We start from the raw sequence: 13,989 nt of genomic DNA, 5'->3' as shown, positions 1-13,989 counted from the left end.
ACTTCAATGCTGCAATTGGAACTGTCAAGCGTTTTTTTTTTTTTGCATTCCAACCAACATTGCTTTAAATGGCAATTACCGGTACTCAATGGATCATTCCCCCCCACAGTCAATCAGGGGAATCTGGTTAATCGTAAAATAATAAATTCCAAACATTAGTTTAAGGAAGCCAAAATAAAAGATTCGATGGCTGGCACACTCAAGAAATGAACGGCACTGTGCAACAACAAGTCCTGTACGTCACGAAAGCTTAACCCCAATTCACTGCCACCATATCCGCCCAATCTTAATAAACAGAGGGCTGAGAAATGAGAAAAAGCTTATGGAAATATTTAATTACGGCGCAATCATGGCCGTGGGTGATTTTCTATTTCAATCTCAGCAACCCTTAAACTGAAACAGTGGGGATGCTAATTAGATTAATGGCACTATGCAAATGTATGGCATTTTTGAAAAGGCAAGGGCTGAAACATAATCAGTTGTGTAAATAGGCAGGAGGGGTGTATATGTTTTGGAGATGGGAAGGTTGTGCGACAGTGTCTCAGTATAAATTATTAAGAAATACAATAGGATAACGCCTGTGTTCCGCACTACTGTAACACGGAATATTCATGAAACCGCTAAATATTGCACGGGCTTGCAAATTTGCTAAAGTGTTTTCAGACTGTCTTTGGACTATGGCGTATCTCTACGCCCCGCCGTTAAAAGCAGGAAATGGCTGAGCGAAGAAAGTATTGTGGCCATATGAACCTTGCATGTTGATGCATGGACCTGAAATCACGACACCGGCACACTTACTCCACTGGACAGAGTGCCACCTTAAAATAGGATTCTTATCTCGGCAGCTCTGTTCGCCATAAAAGTCACAGGCGAAGATGCAACGTGCCATATCTGTAACTTCATTAAACGTGTCCATTACATCCCTCAAAGGCCATATTAGATCGGCGCCGGGAGTAGATTTAATCAGCTCATTGGGGTAATAGCCTCAAATGGGGGACTCTCTTGCCTCGCTTCTTGTTTGAGGCTACTTCCGTACAAGGAGGAATGCCGTAAACCTTAACGTGACTTCATATCGCAATACATCCACTATGGCTCAGCTTGACACCTTTTATTTTAATTGACTATACCTTCTGAGAATATAAAGGACTTGGTGCTACTTTGGGAATTATAAGCCTTGCCGGGTTGAAGCAAATAGCAGCCTGTCCTTATGGGAGATGAATTAAAAATGATTTCACATTGTAAACCACGGCGCCTTTAACCAGCTGGGCTAATCACCACCATTGCGGCGGGGGATTCATGTACTTCGACAGGAGAACTGTGCAACCAGGTCAAAGGTCAGAGTGACAGATAAGGTGCCCGAGACATTCAGAGCTTAAATGAGCAGTTAAGCGACAGGGCGAGGTGTGGCTATGCATGTGAACGTACGAGTGTGTTTGTGGACAATCCTCGAAGGAGGCTCATCTAACATCCAGAGGGAAGCCAGAATGGAGTCCTGCGGTATCCCAGGGGCCCACATGCCATCTGTTGCCCTGAGGCTAATACCCCACCAGACGTTTTAGCCTCCACTGGATCAGCCATGGGTGGACAGACGGGAGAGCCTGCGACTCGAGTGGGGGCAATCGGGGTGATTTGTTTCAGATCTGAAGGATTATTTGATCCCGGCATCAGACACGGGACTGAACAGTAAGTTCGAGAGCTGTGACTGTGCAAATAAACTGCAGAGGAGACTCACTTTGACTAATTCACTGCTCTGCACTACAATATTTTGGCTTTTTTGTGTCAATAAGTACCAGATGAGCATCTTTTTTACTTTTTAATTAATAGAGGAGTTAGTGAGCAACAAGGTTAGAGTCCAACAGACCCCACAGATCATCCAGTAATGAATTAATAATTGAAGATTGGGTAGTGTGTGTCACGGGTTATGATAATAAGACTAAAATTACCATCTCATATCGCAATCGTTACATGTATACATCGTGTTCGATTTTTCGCTCAAAAGGTAATACGATATCCCACGTGGACACTAAAAGGAGATGGGCGTTTATTGCGCGAGCCATCCCAAGGGGAAAAAAGGACAGAGGGACGGAGCATGCAGGAGAGAGGGGAAGAACTAAATGAAAACCTAATCCTTATTAAATGCCCGCGTGATGAACAAATTGTTGCAACTTACGAATGGTGTACACTGCAGTTGTAGAAGACAAAATCAACACTGGCGAACTTCTTGCCCGTTTCCTTGGATTTCAGGTAAAGCTTCACCACCCGCTTGTCACCTGAATGAACACAGCACAAGAAAAGATGGCAGGTGCAAATCTGAGTTCTTTTGATTTTTATTATTGTTATGCTTCACGAAAGAACACCCTGAGTAGAGTGCTACTTAAAAACGGTTTATGAGCGGTTTCGTTTGGATGCTGCAGCTGATAAGAACCCCAAAATGGCGGCACTTAAAAAAAACATCCAAACTTCCAAGTTTGCCTTCAATGCTTTGAATATGTGCATCATTTCCATGTCCGAAAATAGACGCTGACGTGATATAGGTGTCAATGTCTGCTAAAACAAGAGGAAGCAGAGACGTCTAAACACAGCAATGCTCATTGATTCCCGGCTTTGAAAAGAAGTTAGCGACACAAGCAGTGTCCCTTCGAAGGAAAGGGAAATAAATAAGTGAAACTGACAATGGTGCATAATGCATGGTAATAGGAATTCAAAAACGGTGCTATTTTCAGAAGAAAAATGCAAACTTGAGTTAGGAGGCTTTGAAATGGAACGGGCGAGCTTTATTGGCAATGACAATGTATTCTGGATTGAGTCACACTAAGCAAATCATCGAATAATGCGAAAAATATTTTCTGGTGGCTGCACAGCTGCGGAGTTCTCGGATTGCAGAGTAGAAAAAGACCCCTTAGAGGGAGACATCAGCCCATGCTGATGAATTAATAGCTTCAAACAATTTCAAAGGCACAAGGCAGAGGGGGCAACAATGCTGTAACAGAGCCATAACTAAGCAACTGCAAAAATGAAAATAACGCCACAAAACCACCGATCCTCTGATTTGTGACTTCATCACCCTGCTAAATCATGCCCGAACCTTTGTTCCGTGTGATGGGGATGACGTCACGGGCAGAGGGCGACAGGCAGTAAATGTATCCGCCTTGGATCAGTCCCTCGGTCTCCACATAGTCCTCGAAGGAGCAGTTGACCCCCGCCGAAAGATCAGGCACATTATGAGCCTGAAGGACCAGCTTTTGAGAGAGGGAGAGAGAGAGAGGCAATCAGCACAAGATCAATGGAAGGACACGGTGTACATGGATTGTTATAAGATATGACACGGGGGTTAATGGGTGCTGCGGGGGAGAGACATGTAAGCGAAGTCGGGCTACGCGTGGGTGTGTGATGGGCCCAGCAATTTGTGTGCATCTGTTACACTGGCCGCCATTATAATTAGAGCAAGGTTAATGTGTGCGGCAACGTGCACCGGCAACCGCAGTTTCATTCCGTTTGGGATGCATTTTCTGTGGACGAGAGGCAAAGGGTACCGAAAAAACTGATCCAGTCTGGATCAGGTTTTTCCAATCACAATGGTACCAGAAGGTATAGTACATACTTGGGGCTGACTTCACTTCTGTTGGCAGATGATTCCATTTCTCATGCAGCACAACAGCTAAATGATGCTTCACCATGTTTACTTTGAACTTTTGGCTCCACTAACTGACCCGGGTCCAGAGACTTAAGAACTCAACTCGGTTTGTATCCCATTCACATTTCTTTTATATGTTGAGAACCTAATCCATTCGCAAATTTCTAGACCAGTAGCAGAACTTGCGAGTGCGTTCTCCAGCTGACTAGGGGGCAGTGTAAAGCCATTCGGACAGGAGTAATATGTTCTGATCTCTTTGTTTTGATCAGAGCCCAAGCTGCAGCATTCTGAATGACATTCTACAATCTGGGAACCGCAGTGGCCAAACAGGACAATAAATTGACACATGATCCACCAAGTATGCAGGATCCGGGCCACTGAGGACTCTGTCAGTCTAAAATGAATGTGGAGTCCGTGCAAGGATGACAAAACTGGCGCGTGGAGCAAGCCTCCCTTTGTCTACTATTTCATGTTGCATTCATTGGTGGATTTCACTGCATTATAGTGCAATGACACAGCTATTGCCATCCCTGCTAAAAACGCAGACATGAATGCCAGATTAGAGTGTATTGTTTCAAAATTAACGATGCTCAACTCTACTATGTGGTCCAAATGTACCTTCAACCCAACCATCTGTGATAGCATTCTGCAGATACTCATTGTCTTCTATGTGCCTAAATGTTTATGCAAGATATATGTTTAGGACCGGTCTGGTGGTGAATGGTGAGACTCGTCGAAAATGTGCCTTCATATGTTATCCAGCTCAGCATTTGCAGCAGAACGTACATCTAAATAGGACACACTAACCTTGTCATAGAGGACTGAGAAGCTTCTTTTTGGGAGTGACCCTGTTTACATTTGAGGTACATTTTTGGAACTCTTATACAGTATTTATGACCTATATGTTTAATGTCTTGAAATATTTCCTTTCTGACTTTAAAACTGCCTCAGCCGAGGTAAACGGGAAGTTTAGAAATTCAGATGACGTTCGCTGCGGGAGGAACAGAAGTGCGATGACCCCCCGTATATTAGATGGCTTACCTGCACTTCAGACATGGTGACGGAAATATTTTTGGGCTGAACGGTGAGCTCCACACACTGCCTCTGGTCTGACGCAAACCTCTGGGGTTCTCCCGCTCTTTCACAACGGTCCTTTCGTGAGCAGCTTGAGAGCAGCGGGAAAGGAAAAGGCGGATGAAATTGTGATGGGTCGAGTACGGAATGGGGAGACGGGAGAAGCGAGAGCATGAAGGAACAAAAGGAGGGAAGGGGAGGGGGAGGTGTTGTGAGCAGTTGAGATTCAATGACAATCATTTTAAACATGATAAAGATGCAGAACAATCACCTTCACGCAGAAAATGAGAGCAATAAGAGAAGACAAATTGGCTAATAGCTTGGCACAGCTATTACGGCAGGCCCAAACATCATTACCCTACCGGCCTTGACGTTTGTGCAAGAAACACTAAGCTGTGTGGACATCCATACAGCTCCTCATCTGTTCGGTTTACAGTCCCGCCCAATTTAAACTTGTCAGGTGATATATATGCAACCATTAAAGTTTCACTGAGCTGTAAAAATGATACAATTCAAACCCAGGGAATATCAAAAAGGGTCAGCAATTTCCCCCGCTTATTACCAGGCAGCTGATGACGAAGGGGGGGAGAGAAAAAAAAAGCATCGGCACGCAGCACTTTTACTATTAGCTATTCATAATGCATTAGCTATCACTTCCCCTCCGCGCTAACTACAACTGGTCCCAGAGGTGAGAGAAAAGAGCCGATGCGGCACTTTGTGAAGGATTGACAATAAGAGGGAGGCGGGAGAAGACGCTAACTGCCTCCTCCGTGGGTCCCGGCATTTAGCCAGTCGAGTCGTGATGTTTGTTCGTTCCTTCACCAGCTGACAACTTGCACACTTACACAAAATAACACATACGCAAGACTATATGCATGATTGTGCACGATGGTGTGCATTTTCCTCTTCTTTTCTACATCACGCTATGACATGCAAATGCGTGCGTATTTCATAAAAGCCCCGCATGCGTATGTGTGCACGTGTGTATGCCCAGCTCAAATCTACTGTTGATTGAAACTACCGCGGCTATTAATAAGATGTGGCCAAAGGCACCAGAGGCCCGAAACGAGGCTTATAAATAATTTGCCTATTAATGTTTCCCCATTTTATCCGCAGGGCCTTTTTTGCCAGATTTGGCAACACAATCAGCTCGGAAATGAGCAAGCTGCGTTGATGACACACAGCCGAGATGTGGCCAAATGGCAGGTTACCACTGGTTGGAGCCCGTCACCAAGTTGTCATTTTAATGATGGAGAAGTGGCACACGTACGATTGTGCCTCCCCTGAAGGAAAGACAGCTTGCTGATAAGTCTTCTCGGTTTAATTAACACACCGCGAGACGGCATTACGCCAAATGCTCGCGGTGTTCTGAATGTGGTCGAACTTCGTGTCACCTTCCAATAATGTGGAATTGTTCCTGACACTCACTGGCACTGACTTAGTTTCAAGAAAGTGCGGCTAAGTAATTTTGTAAGCTTTGCCACAAGCCAACATTGTTGGATATTGATGGGCAACATTTTAAATCCCCGCTCCAAATCCCATTAAAATTCCTTCTTGCTAAAAGTTAGTGAAAACAGGATTCAAGTAACTACATTCGGTTAAGCCAGAAGCTAGATGTGAACTGACCAAATTTTCTGAAAACCCCCGTCCAGACGATATACAGGATATTCAACAAATAAGTATTCCGAATAACTCTATAATTTTGGCCAGGGGGGAAAGGAATCATAATTTAGGAATTAACTGTCTCATGAGGTAGTCAACCAAAGTACATTGATCGTGAACAAAGCACTTTAATTATTATCAGAGGGACATCAGTGTGTGGTACTTACACATTGTGGAGCACACACCATCCACAGTGAGGGTCTCTGGAACCTAAACACTCCCCGCATGTGGTGTACTGCTCGCAGCTCTCCACCGGAACTCTCACCACCTGCAGAGAAACCGAGAGGGAGAGCAACAGAGAGAGAAAGTAGAGAGAGGTTACTCGAGAAATTATTTCCCCATTAAATTGGATCATGATGAGTCATTGACAAGTTCAAAGGCAGAAAAAATGCGCCAGGATGTTTCTTTCTCTTGAAACGGTGCTTTGGATGGTGTACATGATTCCCCTGAGAGAAATCGCCGCACTCTGGAGGGACCGCTGTCTAGTGCCAGCTTCCAGTGAAGCGTACACAGGCGAGGCCCCGCAATGCATGCTGGGAGACATGACAGGCGGTCATGGTAACCGTGAAAAGATTGACAGGTGACCTCAAAAAAAAAAAAAAAACATTGGGAGGCAGGGAAGCGGACCTCAGTGCACGTGTGGAAATGTGTGTACACGTTGCAAGACACACTGAGCCGAAGTGTTTGAGCAAAGTCGGTGTAAGGACGTCCTCCGCGACGGTGTGTGTTTGTGCGTGTCACTCATTCAGACGCACGCGAGGTGTGGGCTTGCTAAGAGGCTAGAAAAAAAATAAAATAAAATAAGTGTTTGAGATGGCCCTTCACTCCACTTAAAGGTGATAAGAGACGATTCACAACATGCTCCCGGGGGATCGGGAAGCGTGGCTATTTCAAGATATTTGCTTGGTGTTTGACAGGCGAATCACAACTTCAAGCATGTGCGTGTGTTGCTGCTGTGCCACAAGGCAGACGTGCGTTTGTGTGCACATCAACATTTATGACAACGGACCTTAAAATTGTTTTAGTATGTTTGTGTCCAAAAAAAAAAAAAAAAAAAAGTGCCTTTGAACTTGGATAAAAGTGTTTGAGCAATCTGAATTCCTGAAAAAAACAAAAACAAAAAAACCCCATACATTTAATTTAGCAGATTACAAACTACTTTTCTTGCTATCTGCTTCCCCTGAACTTTTGTCCTCATCGTTTGCCTCACTCATGCACAACAATTTGACGAACTATGTCAAGTCACGCAGGAATGGTTAAAATCCATGCGATTGGCCTGACATTTCCTGTCTACATACGTTTACTACTTTAAAGACCAGAAAAGTGCGCATGTTAAAATGAGTCAACCTCAAATACACTTCAAAGTTATTTTAATGACAAACATTTGTCAAAATAATGGTTCCAGAAAAACACCTGGATCCGGGCCGCTACTTCCCTATTGAGGACCTCTGGTTTACAGCAAACGTAAAACATCCAAACCATTATTAACTTTTTCTCGCTAACGCCCCCCCCGGGTTGTTGAGTTACTTGATCCCCTGTGTCATGGTGCGCGAGCATGTGTGTGCCGGCGCTTGTATCAGGTTGCTACTGCAGGCGACTTTAAATCAAGCGCCGGAGTCGACTTGCTTATTAGGACGAAACAAGGTCTCACAAACATCCCCCAGCTAACTTGTGCGGTCACACAGAGATGTTGTGAGACCCAGGTTGTAGCGGAATGTGGCTAGAAACGGGGGCTTGGCTTCTTGTTATGAAGTGCAACCTGGGAGTAAGGAAAGATATGAAAAAAAAAAAAGAAGAATTGCAAGTTAAGGCTGGATTGCTGCGCGAGAGAAATTAGGAGCACAGGGGAACACGGGAATGAAATATTAAACTTGAGGCCGTGAGTCCCACGTGAGCTCTGACTACAACAGATATGTAGGACAGATGTGACATAATGGAACTCATTTATACGCTCAAAAGTCATATATAGGTTTGGCGACAATGTTTTTAAGGGAACAATATGGCGCGGGGAGGTAGGGGGTTAGTGGCATTTAAAAAAAAAAAAAATACGCCATGAGGCCCAGAGAGCGATCCAAACAAAATGATACAAGCGAGCGAAGGTGTAAAGCAGAGAGAGGGCAGGAGGGAGGAGCGGCTGGCTGCATGAATGGAGGTGTAATGGAAGACAACGCACAAAGGGGGGAATCTATGAGGACATTGTGCTGAGTCGATGGGCTACGGTGGCAGACGCTTACTGTGTGTCATTGTCACAATGGGTGCGAGGCCAGATTCCCTTTGAAAGAGGAGCTGAGACACGTCTGGAAGAACAACGGTGTGAACGAATGAGCAGAGAAGGGGCAGATGCACGAGGCAAAGCGCTGCGGTTGAAAGCACCATCTCTTTTAATAGTTTGTGTCATTGAAGGAAGAGGGGAAAAAAACCCAAGAAGGATTCATCACAGATCTTCTCCATACATCTTGACGATGGTGATGAAAGACGACGGGGCGCACATGGGAGTTCATCCTGATTTCTCTACCAGCCTGCGGTGGGGCTCGCACCACCTTGTCATCGCGCCGTGTGATGATCGATACGGCCTTTTGCGCACAATGGCCCACGCGCCAACAGAAGCAATGACGCTATGCGCCGCTGGGTTCAGTGGGAGTGGTGAAACAAAAGAAAATGTTGACGCAATCGAAAGCCGTTCTGGTTAACTCGCCCGATGGGAACGGGAAATGTCTTTGCTATCGTCTTCGAGGCATTTTCATACTTGGATGTGACTCCCAATAATAAGCATGTAGTGTACGTTTATGATAATATATGAGTTGCCTTCACACACACTGACATACATTCCCAGTTTCCCTCTTTCAGTCTGTCCCGATGGCTCTTTTAATGAAAGCCAATTTCAACCAGCCGAGCACATTACTCCTTTAAATGACCTCATAAACCAAGACTGGATGCTCTGCTCTCCTGCCATCTCCTCTTATTTACAACGGCCTCCGCACTGTAACTCAAGTCCCCCTTTCTTGGCCCTTCTCCTCCGGCTCGAGCCTGGCTGACTGAAGTGCCTTGATGTTTCCTTTTAACTGTAAACTTTCCACCTTTCCTCTTCAATCTGTTTTTACAGTGCGCAATCACATGCCTTTAAACGTCCAGCTAACAGGCTTTGTGACGGTCACCCCCAAACCCAAAGGACGTGTAAAGCTTTTAACGCGGCTTTTCATGGCTTATTAAATCCAAACACATACTAGGACCTGCCTTGTTCGGGATATATATATATATATATATATATATATGGGGGGTTTTTTTACAAAAAAAAAAATCACAGCATAAGGCCAAAACAAAAGAGGTTAGTCTTTTTTTATCACCTTGATGAGAGTAGCCTTTCCTAATCTACAACAAAATGTAGTTCAATTGCCTGTTAAGCAGCCGTACAATATATTGAAGGACTTTTTGATCCTTCTTTGTTTTATTTGATCACTAATTTCGATGTACACTATATGTTGACCATAGCACATGACACATTTGAGTAAGTCCGTAAGTAATTTCACGGGGCCACTTGGGGCTGTGATCAGCATTTGGGATGACATTCGATTGTTAAACCCGGGCTGTCTTTTTGAACACTTGGCAGAATTGTTGCATCACAGCTTTTCTGACATGCTAGCTCACTTTTGAGTTTAAACTGTAATATTTTAGAGCTGATCAATAGACTAAGGCAAATCACAGACAACTCTTTGGTGTATATTGAGTAGAGGAGAATGAGACCCTTTTTGTTGTGCATGGTGGACAGTGTACAAGAAAATACAATACATTTTCTAAGTGACAACTGGACGTAAAACAGATAAATTAAGAGGTGCGCTCTCAACCGGATGTCCAAGTTGGGGAGCTGGTCTTTCCTAACACTAGAATACCCATTTGGGGGACAAGTGGATCAGGGTATCAAAGGTTGGGTTAGTATGACTTCATTGAGTGGATTGTCAGGGACTTAGAAGATCAATGGCTCGCTTGGTGTATTGACTGATAAGCAGCAACACTGGTACAAGGTAGATGGGGGGGGGGGGGGCGAAGGTGAGGAAACATGAGTTGGGAGAGGAATTTAGAACACACTCAGCAGGAAAATGAGGCATGACATGTTATACAATTAATCATGAAATAAATTGTGGATTTCCAAGATGCCATAGACAGAATATAGATTTCCAGAGATGCTTTATATCAAAAAAATTAAAAATGGAGCTTCCATGTACAGTACAGAAAAGCTTTTTTTAGATACAACTGGCAAGATCTTGGAAGTGTAACTTGAACTTTGGGCAAATTTGCATTTATTGATGAAATTCCAGAAGTGTAGGTGTGTATGTGAAAAAAAAAATGAAATTGCAACGCATCAGTCTTCATTGCAGCTCTTGATACAGAAACATTCCAGTTAACTCTCTCCCATCATTTGTATAGCCAGTTGGTCCATGACGTGGGAATGGAAGAATAAAGTGGAAAGTGAAAAACCCGCGGATCCAAAACAAAGATTGAAAAAGCCGCCAAAACAAAGGTGTGGGGGGGGGGGGGGAGTCACAGTCAGGGAGTGAAAAGAGGAGAGAGGGCTGGAAGTGAGTGGCTAAGGTAGACAAGCCTGGAGGTCTTCTAATTAAGTGCGGATGGGAAAGGCCGGCTGCCTGGTAAATGACTCTGTCACTTTAGTAAATGGACTTTGTGAGGAGTGAGGAGCCACACAGCTGGCATTTCCATTAGTACTGGCAAGCGACCCACCACCATGTACGCAGGTCGCCAGCACACGAGACTGGGGAAGAGAATAAAGCCATTCCTCAAAGGTGTTTGGCGGAGCCGTGGTCGTTGGAAAGATCTGAATCTTGTAGCTTCTAGTACTTGGGTAGTCTGTTTTCATTTGGCTACCTTTATGCAAAAGCTACACAATGAGAGTCAGACCTAGGGATGGGAATCCAGTCATTACCTTACACATTGTAACTTTAGCTTTCTGCGGCCAACCGGTTAGCAGATACGCCTCCCGGTTCAGAGGTCATGGGTTCAGATCCGGCCTCCGGACCTGCTGTGTGGAGTCTTTCTCCAAGTAGTCTAGCTCCCTCCCGCATTCCAAAGGCATGCATCTTAGGTTAAGTGAAGATTCTATATCATCCTTAGGTGTGAGGGAGAATGCATATTGTCCGTTTGTCTATAAGTGCCCTGTGATTGGCTGGCGACCAGTCCATGGTGGATGACACACCACAGTCTTCACTTTGTCGTAGTCCGAGTTCCATCTGAAATCCACATTTTCCCGATGATGGCCATGAGTCGCATGCCGAGAGGTCAATATAGTTCTCCTCGATTGATATTTGCTTGTGTCACCAAGGCAATGTCTTCACCGTGTCTTGTTTCTACTCAGGAGGTACTTTTTTTTCCAAAAGGAAAACCGACAGAAGGGTGTGATAGACGTTACTGGAGAACTGTTATCAACATCTTATGCAATACAATCACTCAATAGCGCCTTGGTCCACAATTTTGTTTCTTTCCGTCGTTCTTTCTAACTTACTTTCTTCAGACCCGTAATCGTAGGTCTGCTTTTTTTGGGGTGGGGGCTCTATCAAATTTCATGTTGTTGTGGTACTTTGAGAGGCCGCTTGATAGGGAGTTTTATATTTGAAACGAAAAAATATTGTATTCAAAGTCAAATCAAAACAATTGATGAAGTTTCGGACAAACCCTAGGCTGAAATCTGTGATGTGACACAGCGAACTGGCCTGATGGGCCAGGTCATCTTTTGGTTGGCTCTGTTTCATGACAATCAATCAGAGGCACATCCTTCCACCCTCTACGCCATCCCGCAACAGGAGACTCCAATTGTACGTGCGATTGATAGTGACAGAGGAGTAGGGCGAGATGGAGAGGAAGAGAAACCATTAACCTCCCTATCTATCTTACCTTCTTTTCCAACCCTATCAGTCTGTGGGATCACACCAACCGTTGGGAGACAACGGTGGAGTAAAACAGCAAGAGATCAGAGAAAGACAGAGCTATCTAGTGACAGCGAGACTTGCATTAGAACTGATAGCATCAAGACGTGTCCGCGCGCACTTTCTTCCGATGCGGCGCGCCCACAACAATGCGCACGTTTCTGGGAAGGAGAAAGGAGAAAACCCCACAAGAGATCCAACGGGAAAGGGATGGCAGGAGACAATTACAACAAGGCCTTGTAGTCAGTCAGACATGGAAACAATCACTTTCTTTGGATGAAAGCGCTCTTGGAGACTGTTAAAAGTACTACCACCTTATTCAATCATATCGCAGAAAAACTTCCATTGTGCCATACTCCAGTATGCATTGACTGGAAAGGACACGAATGAAAAATATCTTGCAGTTAAGTTACCAAAGCAAGAACAAAAAAAGGTTCTGTATTGATTTCAGTGTCTAATTCTCATGAGTATATCCTTCAATTTCACACCTAGAAACCACATCGTTAGTATCACACAGACATGAGACTTTTTTACACTTGCTGGATCTCATTTGATTGAACCCAATTTTTAAAAATAATGAATGACGACTCAGTTCTATAAAATTATTGTGATTATTATGATTATTAAATAACAACATCAGGCTTTTCTGGGCTGCAGGCGTACTGTCTAGCTAACGGCAGGCGTGGTAGATATCCATCCATTTTCTGATCCGCTTTATCGTCACAAGGGTCGCGGGGCGTGCTGGAGCCTATCCCAGCTGTCTTTGGGCTGTAGGCGGGGGACACCCTGAACCGGTTGCCAGCCGATCGCAGGGCACACAGAGACAAACGACCATCCTCACTCATACTCACACCTCGGCGCAATTTGGAGTGTTCAATCAGTCTGTCATGCATGTTTTTGGAATGTGGGAGGAAACCGCAGTACCCGGAGAAAACCCACACAGGCACGGGGACAACATGCCAACTCCACATTGGAAGGCCGCAACTGGAATCGAACCCGGTATCTCTGCATTGTGAGGTCGACGCGCTAACCACTCGACCACCGGGCTGCCGTGGTCGATTATGTCACTGAAATGTGACATGAAAGTGAGTAACTTGAACCGGACTGCTATTGATGGAAGCGCCCAGTTCTTGTGATGTTTAGTTCTTACTCAGTGCCATTTCCCCTCCCAACTCCCCAAAAAACAAAAACTGAAAAATGGTTTGATGCTAAATCTCCGCAACTGAGCCTATCCACAGTTTCATCTGTTATCGTCGAACATGTAATGTATTTATCAACAAATTTCTGAATTGATTTGACAGGGTCATGAACATTAACACCATTAAATAAACTTGAGCGCGTCTGCCGGGACCCTATACAGGAAAAATGGGTTGAACTCTTGGAATTGAGTGAAGTTGCTCCACTCCCCTCTGCGAAAACAGTCTCCGTCTCCTTTTCACAGCTGTCTTCGCCTCACTACGCCACGTCCATTAACATTTGCATGACAAAGACCACCGTCTTCTTCAAAGTCCTTTGGTGTGCATAGCCACTGCTAGGCGACAAACAAATGAGATTTGGGCTCTTTCAAGCCTTACCAAGATAAGGCAAAGCATTGAAAGCAAAAGGCAGGTGGTGCAAAATCATCTAAATCAATATTTAGATTAGGATTTGTAAAAACCTGCATGAAATTCACTCCATCCTGAACAC

General features: G+C 44.6%; 1 protein-coding gene across 6 annotated transcripts in view; it reads right to left on the bottom strand.

The window, feature by feature from the left end:
- plxna1b (plexin A1b) overlaps positions 1 to 13,989 on the bottom strand; it is a 178,254-nt gene that overhangs the window by 66,333 nt on the left and 97,932 nt on the right. For all 6 annotated transcript variants that reach the window (XM_086117857.1, XM_086117861.1, XM_086117860.1 and 3 more), the window contains 4 exons: positions 6,538 to 6,638; positions 4,676 to 4,799; positions 3,086 to 3,239; positions 2,171 to 2,270 (listed from right to left, as the gene is read on the bottom strand). In XM_086117857.1, the coding sequence (XP_085973983.1) occupies positions 2,171 to 2,270; positions 3,086 to 3,239; positions 4,676 to 4,799; positions 6,538 to 6,638 (479 nt within the window). The remainder of the gene's footprint in view (positions 1 to 2,170; positions 2,271 to 3,085; positions 3,240 to 4,675; positions 4,800 to 6,537; positions 6,639 to 13,989) is intronic.

This window comes from Hippocampus guttulatus, chromosome 8 (genome assembly GCF_054856545.1).
Source record: "Hippocampus guttulatus isolate MCC_2025c chromosome 8, RoL_Hgut_1.0, whole genome shotgun sequence".
NCBI classification, from domain to species: domain Eukaryota; kingdom Metazoa; phylum Chordata; class Actinopteri; order Syngnathiformes; family Syngnathidae; genus Hippocampus; species Hippocampus guttulatus.
Note: the sequence above shows the minus strand (reverse complement) of the source record. Positions and strands in the feature narration are given on the sequence as shown.